Source organism: Schistocerca serialis, chromosome 5, assembly GCF_023864345.2.
Source record: "Schistocerca serialis cubense isolate TAMUIC-IGC-003099 chromosome 5, iqSchSeri2.2, whole genome shotgun sequence".
NCBI classification, from domain to species: Eukaryota; Metazoa; Arthropoda; class Insecta; order Orthoptera; family Acrididae; genus Schistocerca; species Schistocerca serialis.
This window is the reverse complement of record NC_064642.1, coordinates 543,711,598-543,737,285: the sequence shown is the minus strand read 5'-3', so window position 1 is coordinate 543,737,285 and position 25,688 is coordinate 543,711,598. Positions and strand designations below refer to the sequence as shown.

At 42.6% G+C, this 25,688-nt stretch overlaps 1 protein-coding gene across 1 annotated transcript in view; it reads right to left on the bottom strand.

Annotated features, from left to right (window-relative positions):
• Positions 1 to 24,588, bottom strand: part of LOC126481102 (5-formyltetrahydrofolate cyclo-ligase-like) — a 91,653-nt gene extending 67,065 nt beyond the window's left edge. Inside the window, exons 1-2 of the mRNA XM_050104622.1 lie at positions 24,521 to 24,588; positions 533 to 646 (exon numbers count right to left, since the gene is read on the bottom strand). Coding sequence (XP_049960579.1) covers positions 533 to 646 — 114 coding nt within the window. The 5' untranslated portion in view covers positions 24,521 to 24,588. The remainder of the gene's footprint in view (positions 1 to 532; positions 647 to 24,520) is intronic.
• Positions 24,589 to 25,688: the final 1,100 nt, after the last annotated feature.

Here is a 25,688-nt window from a genome sequence, read left to right as displayed (position 1 = left end):
GATTGCAGCTACAGCAGTGTAATATTTTTGTAATGCTTGCGGATCTGAAGATGGAAGCTTAACCCTGCCAAAATTAGTAATCCACTGCGATCAAGACAATAAAAACTTCATATCTGAAGCTTTCTATGTACTATATAGATGGTAGCCCTCCAGGTGACAATGTCAGGTATCTATAAATACTCATGTTCGGCCATTTAAGCCATTATTAAGGAAAGTATTTTCATACATCAGAAACCAAATTGCTGTAACGAATTATTGGCCAGTGCTAGAAAGTAGCCCACATAAGCGGAAACTACTAGTATCACATTTTAATAATGTTTATGCAGCAGCTGATGCTGTACATAAATAAAGCTTTCACTGAAAACATAATGCCCCTCTCTCTCTCTCTCTCTCTCTCTCTCTCTCTCTCTCTCTCTCTCTCTCTCTCTGTGTGTGTGTGTGTGTGTGTGTGTGTGTGTGTGTGTGTGTGTGTGTGTGTGTGTGTATGTGTGTATCTATCTCTAGCACAGTCACACGTTAAATCTAAACCCACCATGTTGGTGACGATCTGTGACTGGCGCAGCTTCTCTTCCGTAGTGAGCGCGCCAATGACGCTCTTCATCTGCCTCCGGACGGCGTTCTTCGACGCCTTGAGGGTGGCTGTCATCTGCAAAGCAAAGAATTCGTAATTTACAGTCGACAACATTTTATCGTTCCTCTTCGCAAATTGTGGTAGAAACTGAATATGAAATTTAAATATAAGACAGCGTAAATTATTTAGGTCTACACTGACGATCCACACACACTTACGCGAATGCATTGAAGAGGACCTGGAGCACATAATCTGTTCAGAATGAACTTTACCACAGAGAATTTTGCATTTTTACAAAAAGTTACGGCCGTATGTTGACGGGGACAGCACCCCGGCAACTGCCTGTAATTGCGCGACCTCCCACATTGTTGGATTTTCGTTAATATTGGGGGGAATTTGTAGTTACTATTTGCACTTATTATTTTTGCTGACATTAACCAAATACTTTGTATCACTGTATTTTTAAGTTTTTATGGAGGTGGCGAGTGGCCCCAACTCATCATGACATTAACAGAATATTTGTGGCCAAGGCAAATATAAAATAAAGTTATACAGGATATCTCAGGAGGAACAGTAAATATTTTGGGAGGTGGAAGTATATATTAACTCTAATAAAAGATTCCCTATAATACGTGTTCAATTTTTATTGTGTATAAAGACACAGCCTATTACAGAGATCAATATTTATCGATTGTCATTTTAGTTTGAAGTCCACATTGTGAATTTAAATTTGAATTTACATTTATTCAGTTTTTTAAATGTGACTGTGGCCTTTTGGACTACTAGACTGTTTCATTTAAACATCTTCTTAGAGGGCTCTGTTGTCTAGACTATTTAAAACGAGCTTTCCGCATTGGCTACAAGAATGAGTACGTTCTTCCAACAAAACGGGGCCTCGTATATTCTACTCGTCAAGTTTCACATCATCCAAACCTAACGTTGCCGGGGCCTTACCCTTTCAATATTGCCCGTGGGCATGACTAAAAGGCAATATTTACAAACAAAAATTAAACACAAGAGACGAATTGATCGTTCTGATTATGAAATGTGGTGCCCTCATAAAAGAAAGACAAAAACGACATTGGAGGAGCTCTAAACTGTGTTGTTATGAGAATTCCAAAGAGCACTGAATTCGAATTTATGAAATCAGCTGTGAGATTAATTATTTGCATCTGCTTAGCATCTTCCGTGAGTATTTGTTTGGGATGCATTCTAACTGTTGTATCTCTGTAGCCAGTAATAATTGAACGCGTGTTATTTGGATTGTTTTATTCGAATTAGTCTCTTCGAATATTTACTGTGCCTCCTGGGACACTCTGTACAAATGCAGCTATGATCACGGCATCTTTCGTTGCTTTCACACAATACGTGTTTTCAATTTTCTACTCTGTCAGCGGTAGCAAAAATACTATTACATTTTGCACTATGATGTTTATTTCCCCTGACCATATGATGAACTGTTAGAGAAAATGCACTGACGGAAAACAAAATCGAAATGGGACGTTGAACCCTCAAGTATATACAGTCTGCAGAACAGTCTGTTAGTGATTACTATTTCCTTCACAAAACACTGAAGTTGTAAAGTAATTGCCCGTTCGGACTTCTGAGTGGGCAATCCTGGGTGGGGATTTAGCAAGAGGAGGACGGAATATGAGTTGGATCGTGAAATATTACAGTCTGAATGCTGTAGGTGAACTGAAAAGAGAAATTACCATGTTAAAATTATGCTTGCAAAGTGGTAGTTAATTGAAGACGTTGTGAACCACGCTCCAGCTGAGGTGACAGAAGTCATTGGATAGCGATATGTGGTATGCAAATAGGATAGCTAATTCGCAGGACAAAATTAAAACCATATGGTCAGTTGTGAAGGAAGTGTCTCGTCAGCAGCACAAGTTCGACGATATAAAAGATGTTCGCAGCAAAAAAATTTATTTTACTGATAAATCAGATATATGTGCAGTACCTAACAACCATTTTCTGAGCATTGCTGCGGAATTAAATAAAAATTTAGTTTCTACAGGGAATCATATAACCTTCTTGGCAAATGCCTTTCCGAGATTGAGTTTGAAATACTCCTCTGTGATACAGACAAGAGGGAAGAGCGAGATTGAGTCAATAATTAAATCATTTAAGACTAAGGACTCTCATGGTTATGATGGAGTGTCTAGCAGAATATAAAGTACTGTGCTCCACATGCTAGCCCTGTATTTAGCCATATTTTTAATTTTCCCTTTAGGAATGGTGGGTTTCCATAACGATTGAAGTACTCAGTAGTAAAGCCGCTTTATACAAAGGGAGAAAGGGATAATGTAGATAATTTTAGACCTATTTCTGTGCCATCAGTATTTGCAAAAGTTATTAAAAAAGCTGTGTATGTAAGAATAAAGAGCTGGTACGTTTTTGGCGCCAGTTTCCATCGATCGTCATTTTGATCTTTGAGTCGACTTATTTGCTTATTTGTCTTATGCTCATCTTTGGCGGCGCGGATTTAACGGCAGCGCGTGCGATCTGCTGAGGAGGTGTGTCAGGATCGGCGGTGAGCGAGAGTCACGTGGGACAAGGCGGCGAGAGGACGGGTCGGACAACGAAGGAGCGGGGCCAGCGGCTACGGCGTGTTGAGTCGTGAGGGCAGATCCACCGCCCATGGTGATTTGGTTTTCCTAGAGGTCGGAAGGACAAGCTCCTTCGAGTTTGTTATAAGCTGCTCCGGCCGATTGAATTGGAGTCGCCGAGTTGCTTCGGTGGGTTGCGTGCGGCTTAATTGAATATGCCATTGTACTAAAAATCCTTTGAAACTGTTTTAGTTGTTTATCACTTACCTCGGTGTCGTGACTAACTATCTTGACGGCGGTTGAGGAAGTGTGGCTACGCCCAACCAACCGACATGAGGTGTGGTTAAAGACGTAGCTACAAGTGCAACGAGTAGTGAGCAAGTCCGGCTCTGGCGTTTCAAGACACGCCGAGATACGTCCTCTATTCTACCTTGTAGTTCATTTGGTAGTTTGGCGTGTAAATGTGCGCCGAGATAATTCTTGTCACCTTAACTTCAGGGCATGATTTTTTAGCGAACTTATTAATCAAAGTTTAAGGACTGGCACTCGCCAAGTAACGGATGCTAATTTGTTTTTATTCAATTGTATTGATCACCTGTTCTCTAGATAAGATTGTGTAGTTTATGTCTCAGAATATTGTCTACCGTTCATGTGTGTTGTGTTACAGATAATTGGCAGCGGTCGACGCGAGCATACTGGGTGCAGAGCACCACGGGGGGAGAGAGATATTTAAGGTCCTGTCCTCTCCTTTACATATTGGGTTATGTTGTCACTGCTGCGTGATTCCATCTTTCCGGTGGGGAATTATAGCATTCGAAGTTCAATTGCAGTGCAAAGTTGAGTACATTTCTATGTCATTTCCTGTCTCGTGGCTCTCTCGTATTGATTTGAATCCTTGGTCTGCTGGCGTCTATCGCTAATTCACACGCAATATTGAAGCAACCTCATTTTAGGGGTATTGTCATATGGTCATGTTCTAGTTGTAATCATTCTAAGAATATTGTTGATTAATCAACTGAGTAAGTAAATTTGAAGATTAGTTTGGTCAAAATTAAAGCACCTCCTTAATTGTTTTAGTCATTTGTATATAGTTTTGTTTCGGAAAGTTGGCTAGCCAAACCTTAAAAGATATGTCTTCTTACCCTTAATCTGTTCCTCAGCTGATGGGAAGTAATGAGAGTTCTGATGGGAATTGTATGGACATTTGTACTGTTTAAGTAAAGCTTTACCTGGGTATATTTACCTAGTCATATTTAAATTTCAAGTTTTATGGGCCTTGTTTCGGTTAAAGAAATTTATTTGTAATTTGTCCAAGTGATCTAGCCTTGTAAGGCAGTTTCCTGTATTATTGTGATTGTGATTTTATAATGCTTTTGATTGTAATAAAACATGCAGCAAGTACAACGGATTGCTATTGTAATTTTGGTGTGTCACTACCATTATACATTTCAGATAATTGATCATTTTATGTCACACGATTTGCTGTGATACGTGCAGTTCGGCTTTAGAAGTCGTTTAACAATTGCAAATGCTATATTCTCTTTTCTTTGTGAGGTACTGAATGGGTAAAATAAAGGGTAAAGGATGTTGTGTGCAACATTGGCTCGGTTTCAAATAGTGCAGTTCATGACAATAAGTTCATGGTTTGTAGAAAACAGTCAGCCTCAGTTTTTACAGTTTCTAACACACAATCCAAAAAAAAAAACCCGAAGCTTTAATTTCACAGAATGGGCATATGGTTAGTGAAACTGAACAGTTCAGATTTCTAGGTGTTCAGATAGACAGTAAACTGTCGTGGAAAGCCCACATTCAGGTTCATGTTCAAGGACTTAACGCTGCCATTTTCACTATTCGAGCGGTATCTGCAGTAGGTGATTGCTCAACACGAAAATTAGTTTACTTTGCTTATTTTCATTCGTTTATGTCGTATGGTATTATATTTTGGAGTAACTCTTCCCATGCTAAGCGGAGAAACGGGCGGTTCAGACAATAAGTGGTGAATATTAGCTTATTCCCAAGAGTAAGCAGCTTTCACCCGGTTAATACTCGACAGAAATCAAACCTGCATTTGGATCGGACTTCCTTAACTCTTGTGCAGAAAAGTGTGCAGTATACTGCTGCATCCATTTTCAATAAGCTACTACTCGAATTCAAAAATCTTACCAGTAATCCACACGCTTTCATACCGGAACTGAAGAGTTTCTTCGTCGGTCACTCCTTTTATTCTGTTGAGGAGTTCCTTGAAAAATTAAGCTCATTCGTATTGTATTGTTGATTGCGTTTACTTAAACTTATGGCTTGACATTTTTCGGGTTCATAAACATTTATTTTTATCTGTTATTACATTTATGTTGTAATTTCATGTACTGACAAGTTCCAAGACCTTGGAGATTTGCTCCTCAATTTGGACCTACGGAACTCTACGTGTAAATAAAATAAAATACATATAAAGATGGCGGTAGCATCGCGTACACAAGATATAAAGGGACAGGGCATTGCCGGAGCTGACATGTGTATTCAGATGATTCAAGGGAAACGGTTTCCCATGTGATTGCGGCCGTATGACGGGAATGAACACGCTTTGAACGCAGAATGGTAGGTGGAGCTAGACGCATGGGACATTCCATTTCGAAAGTCGTTAGGGTATTCAATATCCCGAGATCCACCGTGTCAGGAGTGTGTGGTGCAAACCAAATTTCAGGCACTGCCTCTCACCACGGACAATGCAGTTCATTCAAGGACCGAGAGTAGCGGCGTTTGCGTAGAGCTACGGATGCTAACAAACAAGCGACTCTGCAAGAAATAACCGCAGCAATCAATTTTGGACATACGATGAACGCACTCGTTAGGATAGTGAGGCGAAATTTGGATTTAATAGGCTATGGTAGCAGGCGACCGACACGAGTGCTTTTGCCAACAGCACGACGTCTCCCGGGGTTCTGACCGTATCTGTTGGACCCTAGACGTCTGGAAAACCTTGGGCCGGTCGAATGATTCTGGATTCCTGTGGGTAAGAGCTGATAGTAGGGTTCGGGTGTGGCGTATACCCCACGAAACCTTGGAACCAGGTTGTCAACAAAGCACAGTGCAAGCTGGTGATGGGTCCGTACTGGTATGGGTTGTGTTTATATGGACTGAACTGGATCATCAGTTATGTTTTGCTACTTGATTTCGCTCTTGATTTCAAACAACGACGGAGCTTATAAGGACGACACTGCACAATGCCACTTGGCCACAATTGTTAGCGATTGGTTTGAAGAACATTTTAGACAGTTCGAATGACCACCCAGTCGCTTGACGCGAATCCAATCGAACATTTATGGGACATAATCGAGTAGTCAGTCAGTGCCAAAATACTGCACCAGTAACATTTCCGCAATTATGGAAGGTTATAAATGCAGCATGGTTCAATATCTCTGCAGGGGACTTCCAACGACTTGTTGAGTCCATTCCACGTCGAGTTGCTGTACAACCCAAGGCAAAAGGACTTCCCACTCGGTATTAGAAGGCACCACATGACCCTTGTCAAAGCAGCGTAATAGCCTTTGTCCGTTCGAATGTTCTTAGAGTAAATATAAAACTATGACGTAAATCGGTCAAGGATTTCTAGAGAAGTTTGGTATTAGCAGAAGACCTTTAGATGATACATATTGATTTATATATTTTATACATTAAAAACATAGGTATTTAAAAACACGCGCTTATTCGAATGCAACGTTATGTGAAAATTTCAAAGCAATTGGCGATCAACTTTTGTAGATTTAAACTTTTGAACAAACGAACATTTACATGTAAATATTCGTTTGCTCGACACCTTAAATCTACGGAAGTTCTTTACCAATTGCTCCGAAATTTTGCACAACGTTCCATTCGAATACACGTGTGTTTTTACGTACCTACAGCAGCACCGTACGGTATCTACAGATATAAAAGGAGATATGTCGCGGTGAGCAGTGGTAATAATGTTTTGGTTTATCAGTGTATAAAACAAGGTTCCTCTGAAAAGCGCGGCGAATGCTCTCACAAAACTAACAATACATGAGTTAGTAAGCTAAACTCTTACTCCTTACACAGCTCGTACTTATCTTCAACTCTTCTCATTCTGAAAGACAGCTACCAGTCACCCGCAAGAATCCTACGCACTCGTGTCATTCCAAAATGTAACGACGTTTTGCTTAAAATTATGGGAAAACGGCGATGAAAACTCATAGAACGTCAGTGCAAGTGTACGTCGTTGAAGCAGTGAGTAAAAAGTGAGCGTTCGGATGGATTAAATGCTGTGGAGACGGAAAGGACGCTGTCGAGAATAAGCTGCGTTCGGGTGGACGCCCACAATTCCAGACAATATTGAACGAGTGCGACGGGCTCTTGCGTATGATCAGCGGGTGCCTGTGACAATGGGAGCTGAAGAGTTGAAAATACGCACGAGCAGTGTAAGGACATTCGCAGTCGTTGCGTGACCACGGTGCTTCGAACGATTCTACACTACTGGCCATTAAAATTGCTACACCAAGAAGAAATCCAGATGATAAACGGGTATTCATTGGACAAATATATTATACTAGAACTGACATGTGATTATATTTTCATGCAATTTGGGTGGATAGATCCTGAGAAATCAGTACCCAGAACAACCACCTCTGGCCGTAATAACGGCCTGGGCATTGAGTCAAAAAGAGCTTGGATGGCGTGCACATGTACAGCTGTCCATGCAGCTTCAACACGATACCACAGTTCATCAAGAGTAGTGACACGTATTGTGACGAACCAGTTGCTCGGGCATCATTGACCAGACGTTTTCAATTGGTGAGAGATCTGGAGAATGTGCTGGCGAGGGTAGCAGTCGAACATTTTCTGTGTCCAGAAAGGCCCGTACAGGACTTGCAACAAGCGGTCGTGCATTATCCTGCTGAAAAGTAGGGTTTCGCAGGGATCAAATGAAGGATAGAGCCACGGGTCGTAACACATCTGAAATGTAACGTCCACTGTTCAAAGTGCCGTCAATGCGAACAAGAGGTGACCGAGACGTGTAACCAATGGCACCCCATAGCATCACGCCGGGTGATACCCCAGTATGGCGATGACAAATACACGTTTGCAATGTGCGTTCACCGCGATGTCCCCAAACACGGATGCGACCATCTTGATGCTGTAAACAGAACCTGGATTCATCCGAAAAAATGACTTTTTGCCATTCGTGCACGCAGGGTTGTTGTTGAGTACACCATCGCAGGCGCTCCTGTCTGAGATACAGCGTCAAGGGTAACCACAGCCATGGCCTCCGAGCTGATAGTCCGTGCTGCTGCAAACGTCGTCGAACTGTTCGTGCAGATAGTTGTTGCCTTGCAAACGTCCCCATCTGTTGACTCAGGGATCGAGACGTGGCTGCACGATCCGTTACACCATGTGGTTAAGATGCCTGTCATCTCGACTGCTAGTGATACGAGGCCGTTGGGATGCAGCACGGCGTTCCATATTACCCTCCTGAACCCACCGGTTCCATACCTGCAAACTGTCACCGGATCTCGACCAACGCGAACAGTAATGTCGCGATACGATAAACCGCAATCGCGATAGGCTACAATTCGACCTTTATCAAAGTCGGAAACGTGATGGTACGCATTTCTCCTCCTTACACGAGGCATCACAGCAAAGTTTCACCAGGCAACGCCGGTCAACTGCTGTTTGTCTATGAGAAATCGGTTGGAAACTTTCCTAATGTCAGCACGTTATAGCTGTCGCCACCGGCGCCAACATTGTGTGAATGCTCTGAAAAGCTAATCATTTGCATATCACAGCATCTTCTTCCTGTCGATTTAATTTCGCGTCTGTAGCACGTCATCTTGGTGGTGTAGCAATTTTAATGGCCAGTAGTGTGGAAGGAGCGTTTGCTGACAGTTTCCAACAGCTTAAGATGCGGTGAAAGCTGCATTGTAGCTAGTGATGATTACTTTAAAGGCCAGTAAAGGTTTTTGGTTTGTATCTCATGTATTGTTAGTTTTGTGAGAGCATTCGCCGCGATTTTCAGACTAACCTTGTATGATACATTGAATAACCAAAACGTTATGACCACTGCCCACCGCGACTTTGACCTGGTGGCGTTGGGGGCACGTGACGCGGTAACGAAAGTATGTAAGCGAAGCAGACACGGACGGGGGAAGACCCCTCCCAAACGGAGAAGTTGATCGAATGTTCACGTGCTACTGCCGTGAGCATCTACGGAAAGAGGTAGAACCACAGTGAAACTACCACTAGGCGCTAAATGGTTGGACGTCCACGACTCTTCACAGGACGTGGGACCTGGAGGCTTTATCTGTGGCATTTCTGCTGAAAGAGAACAATGCTGGTGCAGCATCAAGTGTTCGGAGTATACCGCTCATCGTACATTGTTGAACGTGGAACTCCGCAGCAGACGTGTTCACATGTTGACCCAATGACATCGTCAATTACGGCTGCAGTGGCCACGGGACCATCAGAATTCGATTATCGATAAATGGGAACGTGTCCGCTTTACGGCTGAATCACGTTTGTGCTACACTATGTCTATGGTCGTCTCCACAAACGCTGTCATCGAGATGAACGGCGGCTCGAAACGTGCAGCGCACCACGGACGGGGGAGACATTCTCCTGCGCTTTCAAGAGACCTGTGGTAGTAATCGAAGACACGTTGACAGCTGCGAACCACCTGCATCCCTTCACGCTCGATGTCTTCCCTGATGGTGATGTCACCATTCAAGAGTATAATTATCCGTGTCTGGGAGCCATAACAGCGCTAAAATGGTTTGAGGAGCAGATAGTGAAGTCGTGTTGATGTCTCAGTGACCAAATTTGGCTGTTTTAAATCTTATGGAATCCATCTGGTTCTCTGTCGGGGGCAGTCACGGCGTACGCAAATCAGTGGGCCATTATTTACACGAATTACGTGACTTGTTCCTAGATATCATACCTCCACAAACCTACCAATGAGCTGTTGGATGCCTGGTCAGCAGAATCAGTTATGTATTTTGTTCAAAGGACGGACAAACAAGCTATTAAGCAGTGTGTCATAGTGTTTTGGCTCATCAGTGTATTCAGTTTACGTATCACAATGTTGACAACTTGGAGTCATAGCCAACAGTCATTCAATAAAGGAGATGAAGAGGATTTTACGAAACGTCTATTAGGAATTTTCTTCCTTCTTGAACACTAGTGCATCCGCAAATATACACTTCACACCGGCTAATGTGGACTGTGTTGATGTGGTTTGTATGCCTAGCGATGAGTATCACAAATTTCTATTAATACTTCCATCAGCTGTGATAGGTGCGCTAGGTAACAGCAAGAAGTGTTACGATTTTATTATGTGTCGTCGAGTCGCGGTAGTGGGTTCTTAGGTTTTAAAAGAAGTCAGATTGTTACAGTTGATTAGTAATGATACAGTGGTGAATTTTTAACCCTGACTACCGGGTCAACGCGAAAATGGTGATCCTTCTACTGAAACTATTTCATTTACGTGGCAGCACAGTGGGTTGATTTGGGTCGCTGATTAATCATTCCTTCGCAGGAAATAACGCAGTTTCGGCGGATAGTAGAATCGCTAACGCCTGGCGCAGGTGCAGTGCATCTTCACACAACTCCAAAGAGAGGAAGTCCCTCAAAAATGGGAACTTCATTAAAACTTTGTGGTATTACGTCGGTTGTGGGGACTGTGGGAGACAGTGGAGTATCACAACAACCGAGCTTCGTCAACACTATCTGCGGACGCTTATCACCTGGAGAGAAGGGCTGGAGATGTGCCACTCGTGTGTCCTTCCGAACAACTAGCAATCGACTATTTGTGTTTGTTCATATTCCAGCAGCTGCATGAACATGGTCCTACGAGCTCTTGAAAGGTGTACATATCATGAGAAATATCAATTTGTTTCGTACGTTTCTCGTTATAAGCGCATTTGCGTGGCTGAACACATGAGTACAAAGGTTATGGTATTTCTCTCCCACGGGGATATAGCTGATGATAAGCTATAATAACACACAGGTAATCAAAAACAAGTGTTTATTATGATCACAATAGGAAGATTTAAAAAAGGAAAATCTCTTCTCGATAAAAATAATACTTCTCAGGCACTGACAGCCATACATCTGGAACACACAGTAAATAAACGTAGTGGGAGGTGAAGACTAGGTCACCAATAATCCCTAACGAAAGGAGGTTGAGCGTTCGCCATAGTTCGCCGACAGATACGTATCAGGAAATCGCTGGAAAGTCGTAGGTCCTGTTGCGGTTGGTTCCGACGGGGCTCTGACATGGGCGGCTAAGTGCTGGCGCATGAATTGGCCCAGAGCTTCGTTGGAGCGAACAGACGACGTGTCGGTTTGCAACCCCTAAAGAGCCGGGGCGCGGAGGGATTCGTGCTGATCCAGTCGCACACACGTGACTCGGCAGAGGTACCCTCCGCCACGCACCGTATGGTGGATTGCGGAGTATGTATGTAGATGTAGATGTAAGAAATGGGTCCCTGGTAAGGAGGACCTCTGGAGGTGTTCGTCCCGACTTCTATCGTCGTTTTGATCGAAGCAGTCCGGGGAGCCAATGCGTTGTTTATATACATCCCAGTGATGCTCCAGTGTCTGTGGCGTTGCCGATCCCTTGAGGCGAACGTCGGGTACATGGCAGTATTACCGAGTAGAGCTCGGGTGAGCGAAGGAATGGTAAGTAGTTCTCGGTCAGAGAGGGAGGAGGGGGGGAGGGGGGAGGGAGGGAGGGAGGGAGGGAGGGAGGGAAGGAGGGACGGGGAGAGAGAGAGAGAGAGAAGAGCTGCTTCGATGATCGAGGCATCACACAGACAATTGAGGTGCTCCCTGATGTGACAGAGGATAAAACATGATTTCAACAGGATTTTGTCGAGAGACGGTACATTTGGAAAAAAAGGTAGTTTTCATTAATTTTGTTGAAAGCGGTATCCGAGCAATTATTGGAGCGTAAAGAGTGTATTGTGTCTAACAGTATCAACGTATTGGTATCCAGGACGAATTATCAGTCACTTGTGCAGTACTCTAATTAGCTTTCTCCCTCCATTGTTGGTCAAAATATTTCATTAAGAAAGGGAAAGAGTAAATCTCATACAATTTAAAGACTGCTTACAAAACTAATTCTTATGGTGTGTGACTATGATAAAGGAAAGGTCACTCTTCATTGTTCCTTTTTGTTGCATTAATAGGACTCAATATAACTTCGAAGTATTTTCCTATTCGTTTATAATTATTTCATGAAGCTTATCCCCAATATTTAGTGAAAGATAGTTTTGGCAAAACCTACACTTTCATGCATTGCGCTACTGCGTGGTCAGTGACCTGTATTTTGAGAAAAGGAACAAATATGTTATTTGTTAATGGAGCCGTATTAATAGAATAAAAAAGGATAAGACAGTCTGACACGCATTGATTTATTACAGGTACATGCAGTTCGGCACTTTACATTCTCGCAGTTTGCAGATAGAGTAGAGCAAATTTATTCACTATTGTAAAACCTAGATGAACCTATTGAGAGAAAATTAGGAATACAATTCATTAGGAAAATTTCATATAAATTTAGCTGACGTATTTTTTCAATGGGGTATTTCTTTTGTTACGCAACAGTTAGCCATTGCGTGTGAATGTTTCACGGGAAAACCACTCTGCTATTAGTGACAACCATTCTTCAACTCATTATACAAATAATCAGATACAGTTTACAGTAGTTAATATCATACACATGGCTGGCTCTGAGCACTATGGGACTAAACTTCTGTGGTCATCAGTCCCCTAGAACTTAGAACTACTTAAACCTAACTAACCTAAGGACATCACACACATCCATGCCCGAGGCAGGATTCGAACCTGCGACCGTAGCGCCGTCCGCGGTGGTCTCGCGGTTCCAGGCGCGCAGTCCGGGACCGCGCGACTGCTACGGTCGCAGGTTCGAATCCTGCCTCGGGCATGGATGTGTGAGATGTCCTTAGGTTAGTTAGGTTTAAGTAGTTCTAAGTTCTAGGGGACTGGTGGTGGTGGTGGTGGTTAGTGTTTAACGTCCCGTTGACAGCGAGATCATTAGAGACGGAGCGCAAGCTCGGGTTAGGGAAGGATTGGGAAGGAAATCGGCCGTGCCCTTTCAAAGGAACCATCCCGGCATTTGCCTGAAACGATTTAGGGAAATCACGGAAAACCTAAATCAGGATGGCCGGAGACGGGATTGAACCGTCGTCCTCCCGAATGCGAGTCCAGTGTGCTAACCACTGCTAGGGGACTGATGACCACAGCTGTTAAGTCCCATAGTGCTCAGAGCCATTTTTGCGACCGTAGCAGTCGCGCGGTTCCGGACTGAGCGCCTTAACCGCGAGACCACCGCGGCCCCATACACATCAAAAGTAATTTGCACAGTTAAGTTCTGTTTAAGAGTGGGGTAGCGAAGGCGATTCTAGATGAGACACTGTAATCGGAATTTAAAAGTACTCGTACTTGCTTTCACAGTACTAGCGATGGGGTTTTAACACACACAGTTTTCACACAACGAGTTTCAATTTTTATAAGTTTCGCTCTTAATTTCTTTATGTCACTTCCTTTCTGTGTCCACATTTCGGAACAAATGAGTTAAGGCCAGAAAGAAACAGATGTGGTGTGACAGAAAGATTCTGAAACTTGAGTGGACTGGTAGAGGACTAATGAGGTGGTTTTTTACAGAACCGGCTAGGAAAAGTTCATGTGGGTAACACTCACAAGAAAAAGGGACATGACGGGAGACGTGTGTTACATAAGGGAGTAATTTCCATGTTGACTAGTAGAGGTGTCCCAACCTTACCTGGGCACATTAGAAGAAGACGAGTATGATTTCCAAATTCAAATGGCAAATATTAAATTTATCATCACTTTCCATAATAGAAATTTTATGGACTTTTTTTACCGATTGTGTAACAGATGTTCACTTCTTCAGCCGCACTGCTACTTGCTTTGGGCCGCATGCAACCCGTGTGCCGTGAGTTGGACCCCATGGTGTAGAGAGAGACATAGATGGCAAAAAATGTGCTCTGATATACATCCAACAAATAATTGAGGACATTGGGTGGGAGTGTTACTAGGAATTTAAAAGGTTGGCACAGGAAGTCAGGGTGACTCATCAGACCAGTCAGCAGACAGAAGACTCGCAAAGAACGTTATTTGCTTTTGGCTATCCTCACAGCTTTATCTCCGGGATATTTTTCAAGTGCTGTGATTTGGTGTACGAGCTCCGTCTTATTTCCCATTATTAATTTAGGAAATTCTCTCTCGCTCTGCAATCTTTATCAATGACGCTGTTCACCAAATTACAGTTGAATCTACTAGTAACCGACGAGTCATGGGATCACAACCAAATGCCACATCATAGCACACAAGTTTGCAGTCCACACAAGGGGAGTCTAAAAAACGTGTTCCTCCCGGTGAAATATTCACTGTAGGACTATTCTTCGAAGTCGTAAATGTAACCTGTAACCTCATTCAAAGAAACGTTTTTGTCGATGTAATCGTGCACCCTTTTTAACTAGTTCTTCACACAAGTCAACATACGAGGTGCATTCAAGTTCTAAGGCCTCCGATTTCTTTTCTCTGGACTGCAAAGAGATAGAAACATGCGCATTGTTTTAAAATGAGGCCGCGTTCATTGTCAATACGTCCCAGAGATGGCAGCACCGTAAGGCAGATGGAATTTTACCGCCAGTGGCGAGAATGAGAACTGTTTTAAATACTTAAAATGGCAACGTTTTCCTTAGTTGAACAGCGTGCAATCATTCGTTTTCTGACTTTGCGTGGTGTGAAACCAATTGAAATTCATCGACAGTTGAAGGAGACAAGTGGTGATGGAGTTATGGATGTGTCGAAAGTGCGTTTGTGGGTGCAACAGTTTAATGAAGGCATAACATCGTGTGACAACAAACCGAAACAAACTCGGGCTCGCACAAGCCGGTCTGACGACATGGTCGAGAAAGTGGAGAGAATTGTTTTGGGGGATCGCCGAATGACTGTTGAACAGATCGCCTCCAGAGTTGGCATTTCTGCGGGTTCTGTGTACACAATCCTGCATGACGACCTGAAAATGCGAAAAGTGTCATCCAGGTGGTTGCCACGAATGCTGACAGACGACCACATGGCTGCCCGTGTGGCATAATGACAAGCAATGTTGAGGCACAATGACAGCATGAATGGGACTTTCTTTTCGTCGGTTGTGACAATGGATGAGACGTGGATGCCATTTTTCAATCCAGAAACAAAGCGCCAGTCATCTCAATGAAAGCACACAGATTCACCGCCACCAAAAAAATTTCGGGTAACCGCCAGTGCTGAAAAAATGATGGTGTCCATGTTCTGGGACAGCGAGGTCGTAATCCTTACCAATTGCGTTCCAAAGGGCACTACGGTAACACGTGCATCCTACGAAAATGTTTTGAAGAACAAATTCCTTCCTGCACTGCAACAAAAACGTCCGGGAAGGGCTGCACGTGTGCTGTTTGACCAAGACAACGCACCCGCACATCGAGCTAACGTTACGCAACAGTTTCTTCGTGATAACAACTTTGAAGTGATTCCTCATGCTCCCTACTCACCTGACCTGGCTCCTAGTGACTTTTGGCTTTTTCCAACAATGAAAGACACTCTGCGTGGCCGCACATTCACCAGCCGTGCTGCTATTGCCTCAGCGATTTTCCAGTGGTCAAAACAGACTCCTAAAGAAGCCTTCGCCGCTGCCATGGAATCATGGCGTCAGCGTTGTGAAAAATGTGTGCGTCCGCAGGGCGATTACGTCGAGAAGTAGAGCCAGTTTCATCGATTTCGGGTGAGTAGTTAATTAGAAAAAAAATCGGAGGCCTTAGAACTTGAATGCACCTCGTAAAGGTAGATTGCAACTGAGAAAAAATAAGTAAGGTTTTACGTCGGCGATAAAATAATTAGAGATAGAGCACAAATTCGCAGAGGACAAAGATGAGGACGAAAATTGATCACATCGATTAAAGAACGTGACCATGAGTACGTGGCAAGTTCATGTAAATGATTCTATGTTTTATAGTTGTTTCAATTCTCAAGTTAGTCAAGTATTTGAAGTGTCTATCCCATTCACAATTTTACCCTTGCTATCAAGGATGGAACTGAACGGCAAATTGTTTTAGAATAAAGAAGTTCATTCAAAGACATATTACATTTACGGGAAGCGGAACAAAGGAATCTGAATTCTTAAAACTTGTGCACACTTGTATGTATTGTATTGTATGTTAACCGGAGGCCTAGAAATCACGGAGAGGCTCCGTTCCCGCCGCAGCCGCAGTGGTCCACAACCCCACGACGACTACCGCAGTACACTTCGCCCTCGCCGCCCCACACCAAACCCCTCTTTCAGGGTTATTGTGCGGTTCGACCCTCTTGCCCCCCCCCCCCCCCCCACCAGGGAACGTCTCACACCAGACGAGTGTAACCCCTATGTTTGCGTGGTCGAGTAATGGCGGTGTACGCGTACGTGGAGAACTTGTTTGCGCAGCAATCGCCGACATAATGTAGCTGAGGCATAATACGGGAACCAGCCCGCATTCGCCGAGGCAGATGGAAAACCGCCTAAAAACCATCCACAGACTGGCCGCCTGCCGGCCGGTGTGGCCGTGCGGTTAAAGGCGCTTCAGTCTGGAACCGCGTGACCGCTACGGTCGCAGATTCGAATCCTGCATCGGGCATGGATGTGTGTGATGTCCTTAGGTTAGTTAGGTTTAATTAGTTCTAAGTTCTAGGCGACTGATGACCTCAGAAGTTAAGTCGCATAGTGCTCAGAGCCATTTGAACCATTTTTTGAACTGGCCGCCTCACCGTACCTCGACACAAGTCCGCCGGGCGGATTCGTGCCGGGGACCAGGTGCTCGTTACCAAACCGGAAAGCCGTGTGTTAGACCGCACGGCTAACCGGGCGGGCGTTCTTTACACTTACTTGGGGTGAACGTTGTGTAACTGAAACGCGGAACGTTTTTCACTTCAGAGGGATTTTTGTAGTAAAAATCTGAGCAGCTGTCTCTCGTTTTATCCGAAGCTATTTTGTCGTTGTACTACTGTTAGTTTCAATTCTGCAACGTATTTTCCGTTCTATTTCTTAGTTAATTACTCTCTGAACCCTCTCCTGTTGCTGTCGTATATTCAGCTGAACTGGTCCTCTCACCGCTCTGTATTCCTGTTGCTCTCAAGTTTGCATTGGAATTATGACTTTTTTTTAAAAAAAATGTATGCGCTCCGTTAACCTGTCACAGGCGATTTTATTTGACAGATTGATAAGTTCATCATTATTCCATTCTACATAGTTTTAGCTACATATATAACCTGGCATACGCAAAATTTGTGGTTTTACACATAAAAAAATATTCATTTGTTCTGAATTTTTCGATAATAACCAGTTTTTCGTTTATTTGTTAGTTAAAGGGCATCGATTTCACAGACATTGGAAACATATCACCGACTCCACTGAAATGTCGTCAGGGAAGGAATCAAATCAGAATTGTTTGAAACATCGTAGAGAAAGTAACGTGCTCCAACAGTGCAGCTACTTGGTGCTGTTAGAGACACAGTGAGAATAATTTACTATTAGTTATCTTTTCTCATGTTTGTTAATTGTGAAATTTGTTATGCAGAACTGACAAGGACCTAATTAAAAACTGGCAGTTGGAGACTGACGCGAGTTATTTGAGCAAGCTCGTTACTTTTTATCGGGCGGTTTTAGTTTCCTGGTTACATGAATATTAATTAGTTTCACAACTTCTGCTTTAAATGCAGGCGCCATTTGCAGAAAACGTGCCATGAATTTTTCAGAATACACAGACAGGTAGTACGCTTTATTCGCATGAGAAAAAAAGGAAGTCCACGTTTCTCAAACAGGACAGTCACGTACATTGTACAGGGTTTTAGGACTGGCAGTGTAATAGGAATTTATCTCCTAGTTTTCAAGCTTACACAGCTTTACGGACAGAATCCAACATTTTCCAGTCTCGTTTTATATGGTCGTCATTATTTTATGGACGTCCACAATGGAGACGAAAAATATAATGCAAGCAAAATATAATCTGATACTGACCAGTACAGTATTGTCCAATATAAATCCGTACTTAAATACTTCCGTGCACGGTGAGCTGTATGAAAACCGTGTAATGACGATGTCTGTATGGTGGGAAGGTGATCTTGGGCCGCAAGATTCTTATGTAGCGGCGGTTTGCAATAGGCATACGAACTCAACTACGAGTACCACAGCGGCAAGAACACTTATGGTGCACTGCGCGGTCTAAGTTCATTGAATGAAGGTGCTTAATGGTCCCAGAAAACAGAGGTCATCAGTCTTCAGATTTTGGTAGTTATTTTAAAATCAGTGGAATTTGTGGCTAATGATTGCCACATAGCACCGTCATTTGTCAGCCGTCTCTGCTGAGAGTATTGCTCCGTTGTAGGTCATAGTAAGCCTATGTTTTCTTTTTTCTCTGTGTCTCTGAAGGCTACATCGTTTGCGGTATTCTTTTAGCTCTAGCAGTAAGCACCTCAAATGCTCTGAACTACTATATCGGTAGCTCTACAGCACATCGATGACCGAATGAATTGGCGCAATTGTTAATACAGTGTAATTGGGATGAGCGATTTCAAACCCCCGTCCAGACATCCTAATTGAGGTTATCCGTGTTTTCTTTAAATAACTCAAATACCGGGGTGACTTCTTCAAGAGCGACGGTTTAGTCCTTGCTCCATCCTAGTCCAGTGCGAAGTGTCTCGATGTCGACCAATAATTGTAACTTTCCTCACACCATGCAGTAAAATATATATGACAAACTGTAACAATACATATTATCGTATTTACATGAGATTGTCTGTCTTGACTTTTCACTCTTTTCTACGGAAGGAAGATCCACCGAACACCCACAACGTTTTCCCCCTTGAACTGTATTCACTATGAAATAAGTTTTCTGAGCATCGTGCTGCATAACAATGTAAAAAACTATGTTGCAGAAACCACGGCTACAGTGGCTCTCTTCTGGATCTACCGATGATCATCATTAGACCCAGAATAACGTCACTGTGACCCCGCAACGTTGGTTTCTCCAGTATAGTTTTTTACGTTATGACAAGGTGGTCCCTTGGGTCTACTGATCATCAGTAGACCCAGGTATGTCAGCTGATCCTGGTCGCGGAAGCCTACGCGATTGTATTTTCATTACGATGATTTCTCAACCAAGTTTTGAGAATACCATAGACTTCGTTTCGTCCCTGTACCTCATTCATGTTCCCCGAAATCCTCGTCTAATGGGAGGTTTTATTTCTTTTGTTTTGGTCATCATCCTTAAGGTTGATTGATTCAGTTCTCCAGTCCGTTTCAGTACAGCCGCTGCATTTCTCATCATCGACGATTTAGGCATGCATGGCTATTCTTTTATCTGTTCAGCTACTGTCGTTAGCAATGAGTTTTACGTAATATGGGGCCATCCATTCTCTTCGTTTTATTACGTTCTTCATTGGGTATTTTTTTCTTCTTGACGTTTTCCAGGGCATTTCCTTCCTCATTCGATCTAGCAATCTGATTTTGTACAGTCACTGGTAACCAACATTACAATATGTCCATTGCCTAGAATAACAGAGGTCTTCAGCCACGCCTTGATTAACGGTCTGAAAACAGAAACTGAAGCACTACCCGAAAAGGACATGGCCATAGCACCGTCCGATTACCGTCCTATTTGCATTCTTCCATACTCTCCAGTCCACGACCAACTCACCGATTACTTAACAGTAGACAACCTATTAGTCGATTATTATAACAGATGACCTGCAGCTTTCCTCGTAGAGAACGGAGGTGACTAATGTTCTTCTGAGACTTTAGCACAGCTTTTGACTCTGTCGATTTCGATGTTTTATTTTCCAAACATTGCAGCCTAAATTCCTCTCCGAGTACTGGTTTCGCTCGTATCTGACATTACATCAAAAACGCGTCATGTGCGGCACCATAAAGTCGCAATGGAGACATATTGCATTAGGCGTCCTCCAAGAGTTCTGTATTAGGTCCTACTCTCTTGGCAGTGCTTGTCTGTGACATCATCTCGTACTACTGTAAATACCACATGTATGCTGACAACTTCCAGTCATAGATGAATGCAAAAATCAATAAACATGAAGACAGCTATTTATGTGCATTATCAAAATAGACATGAAACAAAGAGTTAAAGGTCAGTTCAGCAAAATCCAAGAGGTCGTAGTTGGTCATGCAAGGTTCATTAGCCCGAAATATTTGGAATACCCATCATTTTTAACCCTGAATTTAACAAATAACTATTTCTCCTTCTCAGCAAGGAGTCCACAAGTAATCACTGACGAAAACTTAAACTGTGCTGAGCATCTAGCTGTCCCTTTTGTTCTAAAAAGGGAAGTGGTATAAATGCTCGCACTGCCAGTTGTTGATTACAGTGATGTTATCTCGTAAGGTTTTTTGCATGAAAGCTCACGGACTCTGGAAGGAGATGACCACCTGCACCACATCTGTGACGTTCGACGTCTTTAATCCTATATCGCCATCTCATTCAAAACTACACAGCCTTTGTGCAGACGACCCCAGAGATTGTCATACACTCTGTCTCCTCTGCCGACTTATCAGCGTAAACAGCCCTTCCTATCTCTCCTCGATCTTAAAGCTCTTGTCTGAACAACAGAGCACAAACACTCGTTCCCATCAGAGAAAAATACTTTCTGCTCCACCCCATCATTCAGCCGCTTTCTAAAAATCCCTTTCAGTAGCAGAGATCCACTGTGTAATGAACTCCTTGATTATATAGGTTGTGACAAATCTACTTAAGCAACAGTAATGTCTGACTTTGTTCCTGTACGCACTCGTTAACTAATTACAGCTAAGTATGCCCATTTTCAACCGGATGTTACTTATTTCCAGAAGATCTTAGCTAGTGCAGTATGCTCAAATTTCTCTCTCTCAGAACTTGCTGTCTCAGAAATTATTATATATATTCATTTTTAATTCTATTAATACCATTTTATTAGCATCATTCACATTAAAATTATTATCATTACTTCAATAACTACGTTGTCAAAAAATACTGAGTGAGTAAAACCTTGGTCCATGTAAGAGAGGGCTTGAAAGCCCTAATTCAATCAAATTAAAGAAATAAATATAAATACATAAATTATCCACATTTCGTGCTCACCAAGAGTCGCACTCAAAACTTAGATTATTCTTCCCATCGTCTTAAGGTTTATATTTTTTGGATTTCAGCAACTGTTTCTTTTTATAGGCAAAAATCTTCCTTCTTTATCTATTCTACCTGCAGGATAATAAAATTAATCCAACTCGTCAGGGAACCACTCTTGAAGAAATGTTTTCTTGTATCCACATACCCATCACGAAGCGCAAGACATTTACCTTTGCATGGATGCAACCTCACTCGCTAAAAACGAAACCCTTTTAAGACTACTTTGCTTTAAGACTGTCTGTCTGTCTCTCTGTCTGTCTATTACGACCTTTTTGTCTCAGGATCGGTTTGAGGTATCACGTTGAAATCTATGTCCAATACTAAGGCAAAATATAAATTTTTATCTTATGAGTGAATGCAATCAAAAGATATTTATGTCACATATTTTGATACTCGAAAGCTCAGTCATCAAAACTTTACTTGCCTATATACACAATTAAGTTCGACCGGACGCTGAGAGCGCGAATGCTATTCTCACTTGTCCGTTTTTCTTCTTTGTCTAATCTGAAATGTCGACGTTAGTTATAAACGGAGGGCAACCTTCGAATTTTGTAAGGAAGCATAGATTGTATAAATGTAAGAGCCACTTCCCGACACGAGAGAAGTTTCATTAAAGAAAAAGAGCCATACACTAAAGAAAGTGGATAACAGATAATCTTTTGTGGTTCGAAGAGGTGCGGATGCAAGAGGTGGTCTTGGGGATCACTACATCACCTCAACCAAAACTACGGCCGCTTCTCTTACCAGTCTTCATTCTTTTTAAGCTAGAGATCAGTGTCGATATGATCTAGCTTTCCTGCGTAATTCGTGACGTTTTGAAAAAGGGAAATGCAAAATTCGTCCTCCCCTCTTCAACGTCGAATCGATATGATGAGCTCAACTTTTCAAAAGAAACATTATGGCATTTATGTTGACCAGTTTCGAGAAATATTTAAAAAGAGAAAAAAAAAAGAAAAAAACGTAGGTCCGGTTAATCGATATGGGAAAGAACTATGCTCCTCCGGAACAGGAAGAATGTGGCATATGATGATACAAGCAGTTGAACACTGACTAGAGAACTTCTGCAATTATCTCGCAATTGTCACAATATTCCTTCCATACCTACTAAAATTTACTGAAATTAATTTAATCAGTCATCATCTGGCAGCGCAGAGGTATAAGGTGGGAAAAAAAAGGTCTTAAGGACCGGAGGAAGCGGCTGTTAAGGTAATCGTTATACATATTCTAGCTTAGAAGCACTAATATTAAGAAAACAGCTACAGCAATCAGTTTCGGGACTCAAACTACAGTTATCTGTATGTCTTAAGTTAATCCCATATAAAAGGAACTTCAAAAGCATTCAAGGTCAAAGTAGAAAATGTGAACCACTTGACACACATAACCATAGTTATGGTGTCTCTCCTTGCCCTTTTTAACATCTAGGGAATGTTACGGAAAGGCTGATGGCTCAGTACAAGCTATCAGAGCTTTATACATTTTTTACGAACTATAGGTGCACGAAAAGGCAGCTAATGTGATCGGTGTTTACCGCCTTCAGGAAGCAACGCGTTTGTGGATGCGCGGTAACATGGATAAGCGGGAGAGACAATCTAGTGTTGCTGTTTTTAAACTAAGGCGAGGACTTCGTATCTGAATAACTCTGTGGTTCATATGGCTCTGAGCACAATGTGACTTAACTTCTGAGGTCATCAGTCGCCTAGAACTTAGAACTAATTAAACCTAACTAACCTAAGGACATCACACATATCCATGCCCGAGGAAGGTTCGAACCTGGGACCGTAGCGGTCGCTCGGTTCCAGACTGTAGCACCTAGAACAGCACGGCCACTCCGGCCGGCAATAATTCTGTGCTTTAATTTCTGATTTCAAAAGTGAAGTGCATTTAATGCAGGATTAACTTTTACAGCTAGATGATAAGTGGCTAAAATACCTATAACGAGAAATAATTTCCCTAAACCTAGATTTACGGAAAAACAAAGCAATTCGTCCATTGGTGAAGGCACTAGACTCTCTTTCCGGAGGAGTATGGTCCACATCCCCATCCATCCAACTGCATTTAGGCTTTTTGTATTTCCCTAAACCTACACAAAACGAAGAAGTAATATTCTAAGACTATAACATCAGTCAGTCACAGAAGGAATTGGTTAACTCATTGAAATTACCGGGTGTAACATCTGTAGGGGCATGAACTGGAACGTTCACATAGGCTCATTCATCCGAAAGGCAGGTAGCAGACTTCGATATAGTGGTAAAATAGTTGGGAAATGTAATCAGCCTAGAATACTGCTCACGTGTGTGGGCCTCCGCACCAGACAGGACTAACAGGAGATACTGAAAAGTTTGTGTCGCAAAGATGACGAAAGAACTGAACCAGCAGAGTCTTGAAGAAGACCGAAACCATCCCCAGAAAGACTACTTACAAAGCTTGAAGAACCGTCTTAAAATACTGATTTTAGAATTATACTACAATCCCCTACACGTCACTCCCATAGGAACCGTGAGGACAAGATTAGATTAATTACATCGTGCGTAGATGCACTTACAGATTCCTCCCGTGTTCCGTACGTAAATGTAGCGGTGAAAAGCTCTAGTTAACTGGCGAAATGGGACGTATCCTCTGCCAAACACTTGACAGTGGTTTGTGCAGCATGTACATAGAGATTTTGAAAGTGGTAAATCTTTCAATGGTTTGTACGGAATGGACATAGAGAGGTTGAAGTGGTAAATCTTTCAAGGAAAATGCCAAGATGTTTTCTTTGGAAAGGCCGATTTCCGTTCCCCATCCATGATCTACACCAGTTTGTGCGTCGTTTACAATGACATCGTTGTAGATGTGACGTTATACCTCGAGCTTCCGTAATTCCTAAAGAATAAAACGAGTTCAGTTGATCTGGCGCCCGCAAATTATCTACGTCGCCCTAGAAACTGTACAGCCCGCGCTATCTAGCGGAGGAAGGTCGCACTGACTGCTCGCTTGACTCGGCTCAGCTGGGCAGCTGCAGACATAACCTTCAAAACACATTCATGTTTGCTTAGAATATAAGTTACAGAAACGTGGTTAGTACACAGTACCCGGTGCACATAGCAGGAAATTACATTTTATAACACGCTCTTTGTGCTGTTAGTAGGAAGAAAAGTCTATCATTTGTTACTTACATTACTGTGCACACTCTTCCGACCGCCAATGCTCCTCAGCACAGTAACCGGCAAGCTTCTATCGAAGCTTCGATACTTATCGCTTTGAACGTAAGAGTATCGATACTTTAGCAGCAAGTTGTTGGAAGAAGTTCACTGCTAGAGAAATGAGGAGAAGTGCTATCTGAAGATATTTCAGTCTGGTATATACAACAACGGAAGAATAATAATTCTGAAAGTGAGAAAGGTATTTTATCAATTGGTGAAGGCATGGTGAGATATTGTCAAACTGTGCCAGGTATTTAACTGAAATAAGTAATAAAAGCGACGTTAGGCCTATATGTTAAATGCGTATTACGGAGTATAATCGTCAGTACTATGTACTTTCTTTTAGCAGAATTTTATTGAACATAAGCACATTTTATTTAACATTTAACATAAGCACATCACACACCAGAACGTGAAAGTAAACAAAGCTTGTATCATAAACAGCTGGAACAGTAATCAAAAACCTACCTTGCAGTCATTTCATCGATATAAAATCAGCACATTTAACAAGCACAGGTTGGTATGACATAAATCAGGAATTGCTGCGGTCAGTCTAGAATCCCCCCCATTATCCAGTTAATAAATTCGCTAACCGTTATGATGACTCCAGTCAATGAATATGCGCAATTTATTTCACGCTGTCCACGCGTGATATCCTACACTCTGGGAAAGAAATAACTAGGGGATTCAGTATTTCTAAATGTGGGAACGCACACCGGCACCTACTGCAGAAGGTACAGTCATACGTTACTCTAGCGTGACGTGCAATGTTGTAAGAAACTGGTTCAAATGGCTATGAGCACTATGGGACTTAACATCTGAGGTCATCAGTCCCCTAGAACTTAGAACTACTTAAACCTAACTGTGGTAAGGACATCACACACATCCATTTCCGAGGCAGGATTCGAACCTGCGATCATATCGGTCGCGCGGTTCCAGACTGAAGCTCCAAGAACCGCTCGGCCACAGCGGCCGGCTGCAATCCTGCACATTAGCCTCGACGGTATATGAACAAATGAATCCGTAGTAATAAGAGAAATCAATGGTGAATTCGTAATGGTTTGTAACGTTGGTGAAAGAAGCGAAATATGACCGTTATACATTAATTACTTGGCGAACGGTATTAGTCACCACGTGATAT